General features: G+C 37.3%; 1 protein-coding gene across 6 annotated transcripts in view; it reads right to left on the bottom strand.

Annotated features, from left to right (window-relative positions):
- The window catches only part of PTPRK (protein tyrosine phosphatase receptor type K), a 561,746-nt gene that overhangs the window by 332,422 nt on the left and 207,962 nt on the right, over window positions 1–21,362 (bottom strand). For all 6 annotated transcript variants that reach the window (XM_039256923.1, XM_039256925.1, XM_039256926.1 and 3 more), the window contains exon 3: window positions 19,496–19,767. In XM_039256923.1, the coding sequence (XP_039112854.1) occupies window positions 19,496–19,767 (272 nt within the window). The remainder of the gene's footprint in view (window positions 1–19,495; window positions 19,768–21,362) is intronic.

The following is a 21,362-nucleotide window of genomic DNA, read 5'->3' as shown; positions in this document are numbered from 1 at the left end:
AAGTTCTATTTTAGATGTGAGGTTAAGGAGATATACATCAACATGAAGGCTTCTGGCAGGCAGTTAGAAAGGAGAAGGCCCAGACCTCAGAAGAAAAAAAAAAATACATATATAAACACAAAATGCAAATGCATATTAAATATACACACATACATACCAGAGAGAGAAGGAGGCAGGACGGGAAGAAGAGAGAAGGCGGCACATTGCATGAGCCCAGTGCTAAGGAAGATTATTATGAAAAGGCCTATTTCACATCATACATAAAATCAATTCCAAAGCTATTAAATACTTAAATTTGAAAGGTAGATCATTATATTTTTCTAAAAGATTTTACTTTTAAGTAATCTCTACATCCAACATGGGGCTCTAACTTACAACCCCAAGAGTCACAAGCTCTGCCGAATGAGTCAGCCAGGCACCCTAATTCTTTTAGAGAACAGAACAAAATAACCTCACAGTGGGAAGGGTTTCTTAAAATATTTTTAAACCTATAAATTCAAAAAAAAAATCATTAAAATCATCAACAGTAAAATTAAAATGTTGTCCAAAGAACTATAACAAAAGCCAAAAAATAAGCCCAACATGAAAAGGACATATTTTTGTCAAATGATTAATACCATTACTTGTCAAATGAAAACACCTTTTTAATGAAAATATATCTACCATTTGATAAGCAAGGAAAAATGGGCTAAAGACACATATGGGCACTTGCAAAAAGCTGACAAACATTTGAAAATATGCTCAAATTTACAAACATTTGAAAATATGCTCAAACGCAACAGAAGATAAATTCAAATAGTCAAAGAAATACAAATTTTGACCACTATTTTATACCCACCCAATGGAAAAAAAATTTTGAAAACTCTGAAACTACAACCCTGAAAAAATCTAACAACACCAAATACTGTTACATTTGAAAAGATTATGTAGCAAATATAAAGTGCTGGCCGAAATGACAACTGTCCAAATCATCTTGGCAAATAACTCAGTGTCACTTTATCAAGTCAAATTCGTGTACCCTCCCTGAGCCTATAATTTCACTACTAGAGAAGAACCTGTATACAAGTGTAAAAAAAAAAAAAAAACCCACCACATGTACAAGAATGTATAGAAATGTACAATATTTTTTTAACTTTTTAATATCTATTTATTTTTGAGAGAGAGAGAGAGACAGAGTGCGAGCTGGGGAGGGGCAAAGAGAGAGGGAGACACAGAATCTGAAGCAGGTTCCAGGCTCTGAGCTGTCAGCACAGAGCCCAACACAGGGCTTGTACCCACAAATTGTGAGATCATGACCTGAGCTGAAGTCGGACACTCAACCAGCTGAGCCATCCAGGAGCCCCTGTATAATATCTTTTTTTTTTTAATATAACAGTTAAAAAACCCAGGAACAACACAAATGTCCTCTCACACATCATGCAGCAGTGAAAAAGAATTATAGCTACACAAAAAATACGGATGCTTAATGGGTGACAGTGGGGATGGATCAAGTAGTCAAAAATGCACAAACATGATACCTACCATTTACATAATATTTCAAAAACAGGTAAAACATGAGAAATTATTTAAGTAAGGTATGGAAAAGGAAGAGAATGAGGACTACAAAACTCTGAGTAATGTTTTCCTTGGGATAGAAGGAAGGTTTTAATAGAAAGGGACTCGGGAATTCTCGTGATATTTTAGTTGTTGCATTGGTACATGTATGTTTGTTTTTATTGTTCTTTATATGTTGTCATATATTTATAGAAGTATTTCCTATTATGTATATTTTATATAAAATTTTATACAGCTTTATATATTTTTTTAAGTTTATTTATCTTGAAAGAGGGGGAGAGTGAGAGACAGAGAGAGAGAGCGAGCGAGTGAGCAGGGGAATGGCAGAGAGAAAGGGCTCTTTCACTGCAGAGCCCAACGTGAAAGCTCAGTCTCACAATCTCACTGAGATTGTGACCTGAGCCAAAATCAAGAGTCAGATGCTTAATTAATCAACTAATCCACCCAGGTGGCCCCAATATGTCTTTGTAGTTTTATTTTTATTCATTATTTACATATTTATTAAATTTTTTCTTTATTTCATACAAAAATAAATATTTATAATACTAATACTCAAAATGAGAAAGACCAAAAACAGAGAAAAAAATAGTCAGAGAAGTGTTTGTTTGTTTGTTTGTTTTTAAATAAAAGTACAATACAGATTTTTAGATCTAGGAAAGAAAAAGAGGGTCCGATAATATCATTGTTACACAGGCATCGAAGAGAATAAGCACTTGGAAAACGTTAGAGGCATCTCATTACCCTGAGACATTAATTCTCAGATGCATGACAGGGATCACAATCAATTTATAGAGTATCGGGCTATTGGGTAGAAGAGAACAATTGTGAGAGAAACTAGAAACAGTAAGTAAAAACTACCTCCTGAAGACGTTTGTCTATGAAGAACAGATGTGCGTGCAAGTACAGCAAAAGTTTTTTCTGCTGGATGAAACTTTACATTTACAGGGAGAGAGGTAGGCAAGAGTGATGCACATTGTATATGTTGGGTTGGGCTGGGAAATAGACATCAAAGGTGCAGACGAAAGGAGATCACTGTAGAGATTATATACCACTAAGAGGATAGTCTTAGACTGGGGCTCCTGGGTGGCTCAGTTGGTTAAGCGTCCGACTTCGGCTCAGGTCATGATCTTACGGTTCATGGGTTCGAGCTCCGCATCAGGCTCTGTGCTGACAGCTAGCTCAGAGCCTGGAGCCTGCTTTAGATTCTGTATCTCCCCCTCTCTCTGACCCTCCCCTGTTCACGGTGTCTCTTTCTCTTCTCTCTCTCTCTCCCTCTCTCAGAAATAAATAAAACGTTAAAAAATGAAAAAAAAGGAAAAAAGAAATAGTCACTAGGGTATATATCCCAACTCTGCCACAGAACTGCTCTTTAGTTATAAGAGTTCATTTCTCTCAGTCTATTTTAACTCGCCATGAAGTCTAATCCAAGGGAGCACTCACAGACTCTTTTAAAAAGTCCTATTAAAGGGTATGCCAGAGGCAGTGCCTCTCCTACTCCTCAATTCTCCTAGCCCAAAGGACAAAATTCTCTCCTAAGGAGAAGCATTGTTCCCCTTGGGGAATGGGTGGTAGGTGTAAATGGGGCCTCCTTGGACAAGGCAGAGACAAGTAGAGGAATCTAGATTTTAGGAGGACTCAGAAGACTTTGGGAACCATCCAGATAGCATGGGACTGAGACCTGGCACCCCAGTCCTGAAGTATAAACGAGGCTCAGACCCTATGCAAATCAACGGCCATATCGGGATATGGGGCTGCTCTGTAAAACAGCTTGGATTTCCTCTCCCTAGAATTACTACCTCCAAAATCTGTTACATCAGAAGCTGTGGTTAATTTTTTATAGGCCTAACTACTTTGTATTGCTGAAGAAGAGAGCTGTAATAATAATACTTAGGAACTAAAGCATTTTTATGTGGTCTGATTGCGATAAAAACCACTAATGTCTTCCTAATGCATATTTTCCAAATGATTCCCTCCAAATTAAAATATTCATATTTTTTTATTTCTTCTTCTTCTGAAAGTTAATAAACACCATTTTAATAGACAATTTCCCATTCTCAGAGTAATACCAGTTCACTCCCTCCAGGCCATCTGATTATACACTTAAGTTTATGTAATCTTCTATATCCTGTCTTTCTACTAGTAGTTATAAGATTTAAAAACAATTAAATAAATAAAAAGTTCCAGTCTCTGCTTCTACAAACCAAAGTCATCCATTTACATGAGGGCTAATCAGAGATACAAAGGTACTAAAAAAACAAAACAAAACAAAAACTGAACAGCCTTTTTCTTTTCTTTTCTTTTTAAGCTTAGTGAGCTATATACCCTGTCTTGCCTAACAGACACCATCCTTTACCAAGTTAGTAGTTATTGATAACCTTTCCAAGCTTTCACCCGGAGAACAGAGGAAGTGGATTATACCTCTCTTTCTGATTCTGAATTATTCCCTAAGGTAGCTGACAGATACACATGATCCCACTGAGTGTAGAGATGATTTACTAGGGGCTCTGAACTATGTGGGGTTCAAGGCTGAAATTCAATGCAGGGCATAACCTCTTGACAAGGTATCTCACTGAATTAGAGCTAGGACAGTGATAACTAAGAAACCGTGGATAACTTTGTCTCCTGTGTTCTTTGTTTTTTTTTGTTTTTTTTTTTTTAATGTTTTATTCACTTCTAGGAGAGAGAGAGAGAGACAGCGTGAACAGGGGAGGGTCAGAGAGAGAGGGAGTCACAGACTGAAACAGGCTCCACGCTCTGAGCTGGCAGTCAGCACAGAGCCCGACGCGGGGACCGAACCCTTGAACTGCGAGATCATGACCTAAGTGAAAGTCGGACGCTTAACCAACTAAGCCACCCAGGCGCCCCTGTTCTTTGTTTGACTCCTCTCCAAAAACAGCCCTAAGAAAGATCCAAAACCAAACTCATCTATAACTTCTGTGCCTTACAAGTCAGGCCCATGACTAAATAACTCAACTGGCTCCAAACTGAGAAGTAAATGGCAATGAGAAAAGGAGAAAAGACCTTTTGCAGTATCACAAAGGCAGCACACTGACAATTCTGAGAGGCTAGGAGCCCAGCAAAAGGAACTCTCAACATGAACAAGGAACTTCCTGCTGCCAACCAACAGGGCACTCCTGGCTGTATAGTGAGCGAATGCCATTCACTAACTGGGTTGCATTAAAACTGGCAAGTCCGTTTGTGAACAACTCACTTTATTTCCCAGATCTTGGGGCGCAGAATGCCCTTTTATGGCACAGGAAACTTACTTGGCACATGTGACACAGAACTTGGAACCAATGGTACATAAAGCAAATAAAGGATTAGAAGCCACCCAGGTGTAGGAGATTAAGGACTTAACAGGCAGATGGAGGAGAAGAGCATCATCTGGACATCCTTCATCCTTTATAATAAGGGAAAGTTCCCCAGCGATCCCAGCAGAAAGAATAAGCTTAAATGAACAAAATTTAGCAATTCTGTTGACAAAGGCAGAATCCTTGAATAAACTTTTTTTTTTCCCTCATGCGAGACTGTCTGCCAAAACCTGATTACCTTTCATAACAAATAAATCTCTACCTAGCAGAAAGGGAACTAAGTAACAAAAGTATGTCTTGCCAACCCCTCCCTCCCCACCGCCCCAGGTCATCATCCAAACTGTTGAACATCACAACTTCAAGAGTCTAGTTCGAACAGATGGGGCCTGGCTAGGAGAGTATGAGGGTGGTCAGTAAATGCTAAATCAAGGCCCACCTTTCATCTGCTGAGCTCAGTCTTAAAACAATGCCTTTAAAATCATTACTATCCTCACACTGTTCTCTTAATTAGACTCTTTGGAGTAGGCCACAAGCAGGAATAATATTATTTCCTAGGCCACAAGAGGAATAATAATTCCTATTATTAGGAATCAAAATAAAACAAACCAGTCCCTTGACCTGGATTTGGAAACTTCTCAATACTAGGATCCAACCTAGTCAACTTAATCTATCAACCCTCCCAATTTCAAAACCCTGACTTCAGCCAGACCAGTATGGCCGTCCTCTCACATTGTAGGATCACTCTCATTTCTAAAAAGCTGAGGACACTATCTATGCCTTGTAACTGGGAAACCCCCTTTACTCCTGCCTGTATTTACCCAGATCCAGCTCCATTTCCATCTGACCACAGACCACACGTTTTACGTCCGTCTTAGAGTTCCACTAATGGCATCGTATTCTTCACCGCATTGGACATTTAACTAAATAAAATACAAGACAGCTGATATGGGTGTTTCATCTCTTTCAGAAGACTTGGTTTTTACTATTATTATATTACAGCAATTCCAAACATATATAAATTTAGGAAATAAGTATGTAACAAATTGTCATTTAATCATCAAAACTTTTAAACCCATGGCCAATCTCATTGGTAAACTTTATATTCCCTAAACAAAAGTATGAAATTGTTTCCATACTTGTTTGTTTTCTCCCCAGATTTAGACTTGTGGTAAGCATGTAGTAACAACTCAATAAATACTTGGTTGGTCGTGAAAATGAATTGAAATCCAGTCTACCAAAGTTCTGAGGTGCCCCTTAAGTGTGAAGCTTACTTCATCCAATCAATTCTTGGACAAACCGTAAAAATACTAATTTTGTGAAGGAAATATTAGAGAATAGGAGCACTTGGGTGGCTCAGTCAGTTAACCATCCAACTCTTGGTTTCGGCTCAGTGATGATCTCGCAGTTCCTGAGTTTGAGCCCTGGTCTCTGCACGGACAGTGTGGAGCCTGTTTGGGATTCTCTGTCTCCCTCTCTCTCAGCCTCACCATGCTGTCTCCCTCTCCAAATAAATAACTTAAAAAAAACTTAAAAAAGACATATTAGCAAATAATTTTAAGAAAATATCTCCTGAAAAAACCACAATGAAAGTGGAACAATTACAAACCTACTCTTATTCTGTCACTTAATATGTCATCAGCAAGTCCAATTTTCTTTCAACACCAAGACTGAAAAGCAGTATCAATAAACAGCCTGGTGCACTAGAGAGATATCAGGATTTATCTTTAAGGGACCTAACTCAATTCTAGCTAGCAATGTGGCCTTAAGCAAGTCACTTATATTATCCCACAGTCTTATTACTAAAATAAAAATCTTTATAGTTTTCCTATAGACCTCACGTTATTGTGTGGCTGATTTCTTTTTAATTTGTCAAACTGCTTCATAAAGTACAAAGCACCATGTAAATATTATACTGCCCTTATGGGATACACAGTCCCCTTTCAAAGAGGATCTATAGTTGACATGGAGGTACAGGGACACAAAACTATCCAAAATATTACAAACCAAATGTCTAATTAGCAAGGTAAGCAATACAGATCTGAGAAGAACTGAAGTGTCTAGCAAGGGCTTCATGGTAGCAAGGGAAAGGAAGAAACAAAGACTTTTCAGAAGGTAGATACACTGTGTGCAAATTCACACACACACACACACACACGCACACACGTGCTCGGCATGGCACGCACCCAAATTGTCCAAAGCACTGCTAAAGCAGTCTGTAGTTTACTAAAGCAGATGGTGCCAAGAAAAAAATAATGGTAGAGAGATTGAAGCAGTTGACTGAAGCTAAATTATGAAGGACCTCAAATGAAGGCTAATCATTTTGACTTTCAAAGTCTAAGAAATGCAATATCAGCAAATTAGTATCTGAAGAAAAGTAACTGATTTATTTTAAAAGAGTCAGGAAAATGTTACCATGATCAAGATGGAAAAGAACCAGAGCTGTGACTGGAGAGTAAACACTGAAAAGACTAAAGAAGAATATACATTTGCAATTTGGATAACATGAGACTCAAAATGAGTAAGTAGGATTCCTTGATGACAATCTTCAGAAAGTGTTCAGACTCTTTCTCTTGGATTACAAAGCTTCATATAACCTGAAGAAACTTTCCATCTCATCTTTAAAAAGGTCCCCTTTGGGGACGCCAGGGTGGCTCAGTCGACGGAGTGTCCAATTCTTGGCTTCAGCTCAGGTCATGATCTCAGTTCCATTGATTTCAAGCCCCGTGTGGGGCTCTGTGGGCCTGCTTGTGATTCTCACTCTCTCCCTTGCTTTCTGCCACTCCCCCACGCACACAGTCTTGGTCTCTCTCAAAATAAGTAAACTTTGAAAAAATGTTTTAAAACCACTGAATAAACAAACAACAAAAAGAACACCTCTGACCCCTATGCCGCTCTCTGTCCCTCCACTATGCCAATCTCCTTCCAGATTTAGAGGCTTCTTTTAGCTGTTTTCTCTGTCTCTGATGCATTTTTTTTTTTCCTGATCTTTGTGCTCTTAGGTCCTTTTTGCCATTCAGATCTCCAGGTAAAAGTCACCTTCTCAAACAAGCAGTTCTTCCTGAACCACCTGACCCAAGGTGGTTTCCAAGACTGTAACTCTCCTATTATTCTAATTATCTACCTAGTGCTCCCTGCATTCTAATCTTTTTCTCATTAATTAATTTATTTATGTATTCCCACCACCCTCATCTCATCCCAAGACTGGAATTCTGGGCGAACAGGAAATTCGAGACTTCAGCACTGTATGTCCTCAGCGGCCAGAATAGTGCCTGGAACAGATAAGGTTACTTGATAAATACTTGTCAAATTGATAGATCAGTGATTTGTTCACAGCTGACCTTCACAGAGAAAGTCAAAGTTGCTGTTGTCCTCAGGGCTACTCTGGGTTCTCTGCTTTCTTCAGCCTTGGCCAGTCCACTTTATGCTGTGAGAGAATCCCAAATCATTCCAATGCTGTCTCTTTATTTGTTAGCTTTAGCTGGTGTCTTTTACTTGTAAATATGAGCTTTAAGTAGACTACTTTGCAGCGTTCATTATCCCCTCTGAACCTCATCAAGCACAAGTATAATGAGTAGACTAGTTATCTTCCCATATTGCAGGGAAATAGTCACACAAAACAGTCATTCAAGAAGCAAGGAGGTGTTGACCATGGGATGCGGAACTGAACAAAGGTCAAATGACACCTAGTTTAAGCCTTTACCAATATATGAAATAGCCTGCACTCTATGTTATACTGACATAAAAAAAAATAAGATTTAATTCTCATGCAGCATGTCACAGTACCTAAATGTAATAAATGTATTCAATAAATAAAATTATTTGGTTATGTGTTTACCATTCTGCTTACAATCCCCCCTCCACAAGAAAGGGGGAAAAACAGGAAATAAAAAGAAGATGAAGAGCAATAAAAAAATAAACAACCAAAAGAAATTCACTCTGGAATTTCTGGAGCTAAATGGACTTCATCTCTTCGTAAGCTTTATGTTACTAAAGTTCACAACCAAACCCAAACTGTTTTTTTGATTAATATTAACCCAAGGAATCACTGTATCTATTTTCAAATATTCTATTTGTGTTGTTGTTGCAAAACATCAGGATCTAAAGATCGTGTAAGTTGAACTCTAGGTGCTAAAAATTTTCCATTCTTTATTATTTTATTGAATTATTACCTAGTATAAATTTATGACTATAGACCTTATTTTTAAACATAAAATGAGAATTGATTTACTGCTTCCAGAAGAATTTACTGCTGAGCAGAATGATTTTTTAAAAGATCATTCAAAGAATATTAAGAATCTAAATCTCATCAGGGAATTCCAGTACTGTGTGCAATGGTTATTTCTATAACTAAATGCAGAAATAACATGTAGCAACTAGTTTGATAATGACAGCTTAAAAAACACCTTTTGAAAATGAAAACAACTAAAGATAAATTTTCCACTAGATTACATAAGTGGATATTTTAATTTACAGCATCCAAAGTTTGTTTCCCTTTACATTCCAACTTGTATTAGCAACACTGGAATAGATGCTATATAATAGTATCTAAATGATTATTTAGGAAACTGGTCTGCAAGACAAAGCAAATTTATTAAAAAACAATAGTGAAATCTCACTTAGTGGAGACTACAACAGGGGCATCAAATCGAATTAATAATGCAGTCTGGGTTTTATAATTTAAGGAATGGTAGTTTTGTTGTTGAATGAGGCTAGAAAGGCCCTTTACAAAGGAATTGGTTTAAAGATAAGTTGAGAAAAGAGGCTGGCTTACACGCACACGAGTTGTAAAGAAAAAAGGTTATAAATTTTCTTTTAAATAAACTAAGCATTTACTTTGAAAAAATATATTATCTAAAACAATAGTAAGACAGATACAAACTATAACTATGCCTGACATTTCCCCTATCTTTCCATCCAACTACACTTCTCAATTGAAAGACATACTAAAATAGATAATTAGGGGCACCTGGATGGCACAGTCGGTTAAGCATCCGACGTTTGATTTCAGCTCAGGTCACGATCATGTGTTGCAAGGAGCGAGCCCTGTACCCGGCTCTGTACTGAGGGGATGGAGCCTGCTTGGGATTCTCTTTCTCCCTCTCTCTCTCTGCCCTTCCCTTGTTTGTGCCCTCTCTCTCTCTCTCAAAATAAATAAGCATTTAAAAAATAAAATAAAATGGATAATTATACCCTTTTATTGTTCCATTATATCCTAAGAATTGAAACTGAAATCTCTACAGCATAAAAGTTACATTTTAAATAAAAACATAAGTCACAGGGCACTTGGAAGGCTCAGTGAGTTAAGCATCAGACTTTGGCTCAGGTCATGATCTCATGGTTCTGAGTCTGAGCCCCGCGTCAGGCTCTGTACTAACAGCTCAGACCCTGAAGACAGCTTTGGATTCTGTTTCTCCCTCTCTCTCTGCCCGTCCCCTGCTCACGCTCTGTCTCTCTGTCTCTCTGTCTCAAAAACAAATGAACATTAAAAAAAAAAAAAAAAAAAAAAGGCGCCCGGGTGGCTCAGTCAGTTAAGCATTGGACTTCAGCTCAGGTCCTGATCTCGCAGTTTGTGAGTTCAAGCCCCATGTCAGGCTCTGTCTGACAGCTCAGAGTCTGGAGCCTGCTTCGGATTCTGTGTCTCCCTCTCTCTCTACCCCTTGCCCGCTCACACTGTTACTCTCTCTCTAAAAAAATAAACAAAAAAAAAACACATAATGTCACTCCATTTTGTTCTTCCTGTGAAGAGCTAATATTTTGTTCACATACTGCACAAATTTCAAAATAAAGAAAAAGAACTGTCTTTGAAATGGAAATGGACAAAGAGGTCACACAAAAATTCAAGTTGTACGGGGACTTGAAAGCTCTAAAAAAAAAAAAAAACCAGTTCCAATTAACTGTCAGTCAGCAGACAAAATAAACGAAGAACGGATGGATTTTAAATTGTTGTATATACTTTTCTTATATACGGTATGCATTAATAAATGCTACGGCACTGTCAGAAACATCATTAAACTGATTAGAAGGAAAAATGTGGATTGTCTGTGTTTGGGTAGGAATCCTGCCCCACTACAGGGGCAGGATTTTCTTTAAACTTAGTACATGAAGATGAGCCCATTAAATGTACGCTGAATAATTGATAAAGAGGTATGCAAAACAAGGAAGCGGAAGCATGTGAATGCAGACTCAACAATCTGGGCTGAACGCAGGTGAACGAGCCAGCAACGAGCTGGCATCCATTCTCCGGCTCTTTGGAGCATCTGTCTTCCCCAACGCCCTTGGATAAAACAAACTCCTAAGGAAAAAAGTCATACACTGAACAAACACTGCCTAACTCTCCTTACTGCTCATTATTTTTCAATCCTCTATTAAAAGAGAAGTGAATTAATTTCATGGAACTAGTTCTCAAAAGAATTAGTGAAGGGGCACTTGACAGCTCCTGTTCCTCGCAATAAAAACAGGTATGATTTAGTAGAATAACAGGAGACTTCTGTCATGTATTTGCAGTAATTATTGTGTTAACAAGCAGAACTCTCTTCTTCACTTATTTACATTTATTTACAAACTATGAGTTTCATCAATGAATCAATACAGAATCTAGAGGAAAAGTAAAGCAGATGTGTTATAATAAAAGCAAATCACCATCAGGACACAAGGAGAAATAATCCTCACAGACTTATAAGTTTTACAAAAACAATGACTGTAATAACGTGGGAGTTTTTTCCAAACCCATTTGGAGTACTTTAAACGAAACAAATAGGAAATCATTAAGATTAAATATCAGCAGCAAAAGGCCTTTTAATAGCCTATCAAACAGAAGGGATTCAGACAATGTAAAAATGAGCCAAAGTGCCCATGTTCGTCAATTACTATTCCTGTAACTAGAATAAGTCTATCTGGTTGTGACTAAATTCAGAAGTCACTGATACGGCTAACGTCCAAACTTTTAAGAGCAAGATTAAATTACTACAGAGGAAAAGAGGGAATAATTTTGACCACCAAATAACCAGCAACTTAGTCCATGCATGAAGATAAGGAACCATTTGTTTAGCGCTGGATCAAATATTAAATCAAGCTTAAAGATGACAGACGATTATCTAGCCCAGCATCTTAAACATGGTAGACACCCAACAAATGAGCTTTTCTTCCTTTCTTTCTACTCCCTCCAGTCGTTGATTCATTGCCTTACAGCTGTATTTACATTTTCGAGTATATAGGTTTGGCTTCTCTGTACAACTGGGCTGAAAACCAGTAATTGTTTCATTAATAGATATGGTTACTTTTAATTCTACCTTATCTCTCACATGCCCTATCCACAAACAGTATGTTTTATAGGTTAGGCTGACTGAAAGCACAAGAAAGATACATTAGGATGCCTTGGCTGCATAGAATACTTCTCTAAAAGTTGTTTAAACTAGGTTATAGGGGCACCTGGGTGGCTCAGTCGGTTAAGCGTCGACTTCAGCTCAGGTCATGATCTCATGGTTCATGGGTTCGAGCCCCACTTCGGGCTCTGTGCTGACAGCTAGCTCAGAGCCTGGAGCCTGTCTTCAGATTCTGTGTCTCCCTCTCTCTCTGACCCTCCCCTGCTCATGCTGCCTCTCTCTCTCAAAAACAAATAAAACATTTAAAAAATAGGTTATATATTTAATATTATTGCTGTTATTAATGTTTGCCTAAGGTGGAACCCAGAGTCCTTCCATACTTTGTTCTGCTACCCTCAGTTTACCTCCTTCCTCATAGCTACAGGGTAAGTGCAGTAGGGCCACACAGCATGCTTTCATGCAATAATATGTCCTTCCCTTTTTTTTTTTTTTTTAAATCAAGGACAGACCTCTTTCCCAGAATCCCTCAGCAGATTGCTTTCAGAACTCATTGGTCAGAGCTCTGTCATATGGCCGCTCCTTCCCGCAAAGGAAGGTAGGAGAGTAAGTAAAGTGGGAGGGAGTCCTGTCAGTGTGCAAAAAAAGAGAAGAGAATGAATACTGAATAGACAGTATCAGCAATATTGTTACACAAGATGAGAAGCCAAGTCATTTATAATGCTTATAAATGAAGTTCTAGATGTAATATATATCTAATGCTATGTCATCCCCTTACCCCCATTCATGTTAAAGCCCACATCCTCAATGTCATTATATTTGTAGAGATAGGAGTTAATTTAGGTTAAGTGAGGTCATAAGGGACCTAATCTGATAGTACTGGTTCCCTTATAGGAAGAGGAAGAAGAACTGTCTCTCTCCAACATGTGAGGACACAGTGAGAAGGCATCCATCTACAAGCCGGGAGGGGGGCTCTCAGCAAGAGCCTAAGGAGCCAGTACCTGGATATTTAGACTTCCCAGCATAAGAGAAATAAATTTCTGTTGCTTAGGCCACCCAGTATGTAGTACTTTGTTATGGCAGCCAAGCAAACTAATACATCTAGGGAAGAAAAATCTTGCCACCGTTCTTTCTTCAGTGGGGCTCTACATGGTTGAATGAGACTAGTATAAATTGGAAGCATTCCAAGAGCTCTTTTGCTCACTCTTTGCACGGATGGCTCATGAGCATGCCCCTACTTTAAGCCTCATCCCCAAAGATCAATCTTTTAGAGACTTTTTATTTAAGTAAACAGTCACTTGGTTTAAGTCCTAATCTTCTTAGATCCAAAGCCAGCAGTATCTCTGGAGTGTAACAATCATTCCATTGCCAAAATATCAGCACAATACATGTTAACAGAAAGCTTCAAAAAGGAGACAAAAACCAGAAAATCTCATGCCTGTCCAGTTCTTACATTTTTTTCAAGCCGATAGAAAATGTTAAGAAGAAAAAAAGGCTTGCAAAAGTTCAGTGTTTATTTCCCAGTGAATTAAGGAGTAAAAAAGAAAAAGATGACATATTCTGCTATATTATCACTTTCCTATTTCTGACCAAACCCCTGTAGTTTTCATCACGCATCATTTTTGTGATTAATGATGTGCACCCAGTTAATGGAAAACAGCAGATTAGGTTTCTACTAATAGTGTAGGAAGTTATGTCTGCCTGCCTCATTTGGTAACAACCTCACTGTTCAGTAAGAAACTAATGGATTTAATCCCAGAGCAGAACTGAATTTTATGCATACAAGACAGGTCAGATTTCCAGACTGGAAAACATTACACTTTTAGAGGTGTGCTGATCTTCAATTGAAATTTAACACTGAGATAATGCCTCTTAATTTTGGGGGTGTTTTTTTTCTTTCTTTCTTTTTACTTCTATTTAGTGATCAATTTGAAATTTTACAGTACTCACTGGAGGCCTATAAATATAGGGAGAATTAGCAACTTGTAACCATGGCAAATCAAAAAAAAATATAATAAGAAACTTTCTATAATTAGTATCCTGAGCTGAAAAGACATCTATTGCTCTGAAGACACAGGTAAGAAACAGTTCCTTATGTATATCATTGCAATGCTTATGTCATAAACAAGATTTACGTTTGCCTCTTCTCTTTCACTATATGAAGTATTGGCTCCAAATAACTGCGGTTTTAGAAAAACAGTGTAGTACAGTGAAAAGCATACTAATCTACAAATACAGGAATCAAGAGACAAGAATTATAGTCCCATTTATGCCTCAAATTACTCTGGAAACAAACCTATCTTTTGTTTTCATTTTCCCCACTATATTTTACAGTTATCTCTCTTAAGTCATTTAATAAATGCTATACTGTCTCAAGTTTTATCTCTGTGTATCTCACATTTCCCATCTGGACTAGGCCCTGTAAGGGCAGACCCCACATCTGATTTACATTTTTATTTCCTCTAGTCCCCAGCTCGAATGTAAGCTTCCGGATAAAAGGGACTTTGCCTATATGTCCCCAGGGTTTAGCGTGGTATGACCTCATGTTAATAAGCTGTCAAGTAAGTAGACATTTTAATAAAAACAAAACCTGAAAAGAATAACACTGAAGAGGAGAATTGAATTGGCAGGGCACAGAGAATTTTTAGGGCAGTGAAATTCCTCTGCATGATGCTACAGTGACAGATACATGTCATTATACACTTGTCTACATTCTTAGAATGTACGGCACCAGGAGTGAACCCTAAAATAAAATGAACTATGGACCTTGAGTGATTGCTAGGTGTCAGTATAGGTTTAGCCACTCCAATGAATGGTGGGGGATGTTCAGAATGGGGGTATACGAGAAATATTTGTACCTTCCTCTCAATTTTGCTGTGAACATAAACTGCTCCAAAAAAATTAAATCTTGAAAAAAAAAGAAAAAGGAAAAGAAGAGAATGCTTTCAAACAGAAGAAAATGCTGGGCATATATTAAATCCAATACAGAGTTCACAAATTTTTCATTTATCCATCATGTTAATCTAACTTGATGGTAAACACATACTATGTGTCAGACACTCTCCTAGTAGTAGCTGATATATATATGAGATATATATTTATGATATGTATATCTCCTAATACACACATACATATACCTAATACATATACATAATGTTATATGTATAACATATACCTAATACATATACATAATGTTATATGTATAACATATACATTATACATATGAACTCCCGGAAAACAACAACTAATTAGATAGATAGGTATTGTTGTCATCCTCATTTTTTCAGATAAGGAAACTGTCATCAAAAAAAAAAAAAAAATTAAGGGATGTGTTTTAGGCTGTCCAAATGCTAAGAATCAGAGTCAAGATTCATGTAGGAAGAACTGGCTCCAAAGTCTATGAGCCTATACTGATCTTTGAGGAGACCAAAATTCATAATTTCGCCTTTATTTCATAATTTCATATGTATAATTTATTTTTCCTTTCTCAAATAAGAGTTCAAGTTTCTTAGGGTTAAAAACTGGTATCTTCTCATTATTAAATGGTCCAGAGCATAATCAACCTCCTGTTCAGGCATTTTCTATGGAGGCGGCTGGCAACATGGAATTTCCAGGAAGGGGAAATCACACGGAAGACATACTACATCTGTTTCAGATTTTTACTTCAACAGAAGAAGCGAAAAGAGAAGAGCCAGTTTGTAGAGAGGTGTTTTCTTCTTTTGCTTTGATTTTACCTCACTTCCAGGAGTATGATTTTTATATAAATATTATCCTATAATAATTAAGAGAGTAGCATTCTGGAGCAATTTTCTTTTTGGTTGTTGTTGTTGAAGTTGATGATAAGGAGTATACTGGAATGATGGTCAGATAATGAATGGATTAGGTCAATAAAAGATAGGATTCTCCACTAGAAATATGAGAGAAAAGGGAATTTTAAAAATGAGAAGGTTCATAAAGTAGTTTTGGAAAGTGTAAAATCTCTAGAAAATCAAAGTTCAATAAACTGTGGAACCAAGAAGATTATTTTCTATGCATATAATAATTCTACTTAATCTAAAGTCTAGGAAAAAAATATATATGCAGTGTTTCTTTAAGAATTAAAATGTAGGTAAGCTTCCAACATAGTACAATGCAATGACTAAATTTTAATTTTTAAAAATCCATAAAGATTCTATATTAAGCAATAATCAAAAGTTTTCCATGTTATTTCTTAACAACAAAAATGATACATAAATCTAGTTTACGTTGTGCTGGTTGTTTCTAATAACCACTATACAGGTACAACTGGTATCTAAATGACAGAATCAATGAAATCATCAATCAAGTAATTTATTGAGCACTAAGCACATGAATAAAAAATATTCAACTCTGTTTTTTGCTGTCATTGATTGTTAAGTTTTTCAGGTTAAGGAAAACAGGTGTGGAAGAAACGTAACTAATCACTTAAGTAATGATCTATTGGTCAAATTTCAATCTGCAAGAAAGAAAAGTTTACCTATAGGTTCCAAGTTACAAAGTAATCTTTTTCTCTGACAAGAGCTCTCTAGAAAGATCTCACCGTCCAGGCTGGAACTGACACAGGCATTTTTTGCACAGATTGCTAAAATAACCTAGGGAGCTTTGTCAGGCAAAGGAGACTGAATAAAAGTAGCATCCACTCCTTGATAGTGTAACTTAACATTAAAAATAACCTTGCAGAAATGTGTGCCATAGGAAAATGTTACTAACATCAATGACTCAAAGACAGACCTTGCAAAAAATAAGAAGAGGTAATTGTATGTATGCTAGTTCTTAGCTGTGAAGGAGCATTAGCATGATACCTAAATATATTACTTGTTAGATTTATCAAAATCCACTTTTATGTTTTTCTTTAAAGATAAAACTAACAATTTGATTCCTTAGAGAACAATCGATACAGATAGCAAAGAGCAAACACTGCTGAACACAGGCTGTCTGACTCCGAAAACCAAATTTTTGACAATTTCACTAATTTGTTATTTGGGCTTAAATTCACTTTAAGAAGGCTGAATCTGTTGACAGTTTTATTTTGTTAAATCACCTTTTTCTTTTCAGTGTCAAGCTCCAGTAACATATTCCAGTGAAGTCAGTGTAATGACAACACGTTGTGAGGGTAACCCAGCCAATGAAGGGCCACTGTTGTCAGAGATGAGCCCGTTGATGTTACTTCTACTGAATTAGCATCAGTTTCATATGCTTCTCACCTCCCACAGACAGCTTTCAGCTTTCCTACACTAAAGAACAATATCCTTCAGTTCAGGAATAACGGAATCAAGTAGCAGCTGATGGAAATCCACTGAAATCCCCATAGACACATGTATTTGAACAAAGAACCTTACCTGTGGAACCATACCTAGGAAGTAAGAGGCTTTTTAATAAAATAGAAAAATCAACACACGATAAAGCAATTAGAACAATGTATTGTGTTCCCTCCCCTAGGAATAAAGTTTAACCTGAAAAAAAAATGTTCATTTTTAAAAAGCAGAAATGAAACTGTTCTTAGCTTATAAATTGCCCACCAAAATAAAGTAAGCTTTCATATAATGCATTCTCATCAGGTTCGGGAATAAACTACATATAGACAAGTCTTTTAAAAGTTTAAATCTCAAGACCTAACATAAAAGTGAATTTCTGTGCCCAGGGTCACATTTCCCCCACTATTGAAAGTATAGGGTTCTTGTGAAACTTTTCATAAACCTAAACAGGATAAAGTGAAGAAGCCATTACCACTAATTTATATGGAAAATTCTTTGAGTGTTCCCAGACCCAAAAATAATCTCTTAGCCTTTTCTGATACCTTTGGACACATCTTGCTAACAGATGCACTAAATAAATTCAGATAAAGCACAGATGCTCACGGACACGGTTCAAAGACATGGTGGCTTGATGCTAAGCTGCTGAATGTAGTTACTGGGGAAGGAGTTTGGTGGGGCTCCTCACGCAGCTGGGCTGAGTGCTGCTTCCATAATGGCTCGCTGCGAAAACAAAGTCTGAGTGCTATTTTAACTTTTCATCTTTTGTCATGAAAGCAGAATCCAGGGCCCCTGGGTTGCTTAGTCAGTTAAGTGTCTTACTACTGATTTCAGCTCAGGTCATGATCTTATGGTCCTCAGACTGAGAGACTGAACCCTATACGAGGCTCCACACTAGGCGTAGAACCTGACTACAATTCTCTCTCCTTTTCCCTCTGCCCCTCTCCTGCTCATGCGCACATACGTGTGCCCACACTCTCCAAAATATAAGTAAGTAAAAACTTTTTAAATAATAAAAACAGGGCATCTGAGAAGTTCAGCCAATTAAGCATCTGAGTCTTGATTTCAGCTCAGGTCATGATCTCACAGTTCATGAGATTGAACCCTGCATCAGGCTCCATGCTGACAGTGTGGAGCTTGCTTGGGATTCTCTCTCTCTGGCCCCTCTCTCTGCCACTCCCCCACTGGCTTTCTCCCTCTCTCTCAAAAATAAAATAAACTTTAAAAAATAAGTAAAAAATAAAAATAAGCCCCTCCTGTTTAAAAAAAAAAAAAAAAAGGCAGAAATCCACTTTGGATTTCTTTTGGTTACCATATGGCTTACGAAAACTCTCCTTCAGGAAAAACAAGGTGGCATAAGGCAATGTTTCAGAAAAGTAGGGAATCGCTGCCCTGAACCCAATGGAGAGGATTTTGAACAACTCTCCAACTGGTAAATGATCTTTTTTTGTTAAACCATATAAAATCAGTCTCACAAAACATAAAGTAGATATAGATATTATTTGTTACCTGGTTTAATCATAATTAAATTCAGTATTTCTGGGGGGGGCAAAGACATGTGGATAACTTTTCTTTTTTTTGTTTGCTTATTTTTAAACTCTATGTAACTGACAAAAAATGTAAATAATTTTTCAAAATGCCTCCCCCTTAGATGACATAATTCATGAAACACTCATTTCATGTAGTTCTAAATGTTGCTGTCAGGAAGTCAGCAAACCAATCCAGTTTGAATAATGCACTCAAATCAAAAGGACTTTTTCTTCCTGAACAGACACATGGAAATATGTGTTAATAAGTAGTTCTCTGCCAAACACCCAACACATTCTGATACTAAAACTACAATTTTTCTGTACGTAGAAATGTTCTCTCTGCTTTGAAGGTTTTGTGCCAATGTATTTAAACATTTCCTCAAGAACAGGACTAGACAAGGGTGAAAGAGATCATCTCCTATTCCAATGGGCTAGTGCTTACCTCTAAGTATTATATACACAGTGAGAGCCAATGACATTAAAGCATAAACCAGGAAAGCACAGATGATTACCTGATATTCATTGGGCCAAAAGGTGCTCACTGCTAGCTCAGCCCGAAGCCAATCTCTACCCGTGAATCCAGTCACATTCCAAATTGGGTTGGCAAGAGGTCCTTTATTCACCCTAACTAATATGTTCAAAGTGCCAGGATTCAACCCCTTCTGGCTGTATAACAAGTAACTGAAATCAATACAGTGAGTGTCGTTCTCCTTCATTGTAGGCAGCTGAAGTCTGGCTTTTTCTCCAGGGTCATGATCTGAAGAGTCCACTATCATATAGGAACCTGAAATGACATCACATATAATAAAGCTAAATAGACATGTAAGCAAAAGGGAATATCTAATAACAGAAGAAATGCGAATAATAATACCAATCCATTTTGAGCATTAAAGCTAACTCAAAAAAGACTGGCTTCCAGAATAAATCCATAGAAGGATATCAAGTAAGTAGGTGAATTCAATTGTTAGTAAACAACATTGTTCAAAGTACATAATATGCATTAATTCATTTACTCTCTGAAGCAGCCTGTTTTATAAATTACTAAATTGAGGTACATTTAGTAACTTATTCAAAGTCAAATAGACTAGGTAGAGCCTGGTTCAAATCCAGATCCCACCCTAAAATACCTCTAGTCTCACTAAACAAAGATCTTTTTATTACTAAGCAAGCGAACAACCAAGAGGAATGCCTCACTGGCCCGAGTTACACAGAAGGTGCAGGGTTTTTTCTCCCTATCATAATACGATTGCAAAGAGATGGGCTAACGTAGAGTGCAGACAAAATCATTTCTGATTGCAGATTCCCAGATCACCCGTACAAGCTGGGTGACTTTTTGCAATGTACTAACCTCTTTGAACTTAAGTTCAGGGAATAAGGATACTTTACAGTGTAAATGTGAGGACAGAAGTTGAAAATGTCAAATTTTTAGATCTGAGAATCAGACACATAGTCGATTTGACTACTTGGAGCTTTGCCCACCGAGCGGTCAGCTAATCACCACGGCTCCTGGCCCCAGTTCTGCCATAGCCCCTCCAAATGCTCCCTAAAGCAGCAAGAAATCTGGTTTGAAAATACCAGTCTAAGTCCATCACCTTTGATTTAATAAATATTTACTGGCTATCTGTCACAGGGAAGCACACGGCATATGGAGTCCCAACCTCACAGTCCTGTCCTAAAACACACAGTCTTAAGGCTGTTTTTTTTTTTCATGTCACTGTGGATTTTAACAAATATACCTATCACCAAAATGTAAATATGCCTATTTGTCACGCTTCAGGTAGAACACAAATGTTATTGTAATTTTTCCCCGAGGATTTAATTTTAACCAGAACATATTAGATGTAGCGTTATAGAACCCAGTGTTAAAAGGACTACATTGGGACCTCTCTTCCTGACCGATCAACCCTATTTCCTCCCCTAAAATACAGTAATTTTTACATAACACACCAAATACTCATTGACTAGTAGTCTAACTAGTTCCATTAACTCCAAAAGCGGGTTCAAATCATGCCAGGTAAGAGGAGTTTTTACTACCCAAGAAACCAAAATTTCAAATCTGACCAATTTCCATTCTAGAGTTCAGAACTTTCCTAAAGATTTCATATGATGACATTATCAGTTATCAGGCAAAGTATGGAATAAGCTTACACTAGTGACAGTTACTGATATTACTTTCACTACATTTTTCTCAGTTTTCATCTCCTCTTATAACCTGGAATCCTTTTAATTTTTCTTCCTGATTCTCACAGATTGCATGCACATTAACAGAATAAATTGGTCATGTATATTTTTGGAGAAATTATGTCCTTTTTTTTTAAACAGGATATCCTGGATCCCAACCCAATTTATACAAGCAGGATGTTTCTATTCTTGGTTATA

Source organism: Hyaena hyaena, unplaced genomic scaffold (genome assembly GCF_003009895.1).
Source record: "Hyaena hyaena isolate Hyena2069 unplaced genomic scaffold, ASM300989v1 scaffold_596, whole genome shotgun sequence".
NCBI classification, from domain to species: Eukaryota; Metazoa; Chordata; class Mammalia; order Carnivora; family Hyaenidae; genus Hyaena; species Hyaena hyaena.
This window is presented reverse-complemented; position numbering and strand designations above follow the sequence as displayed.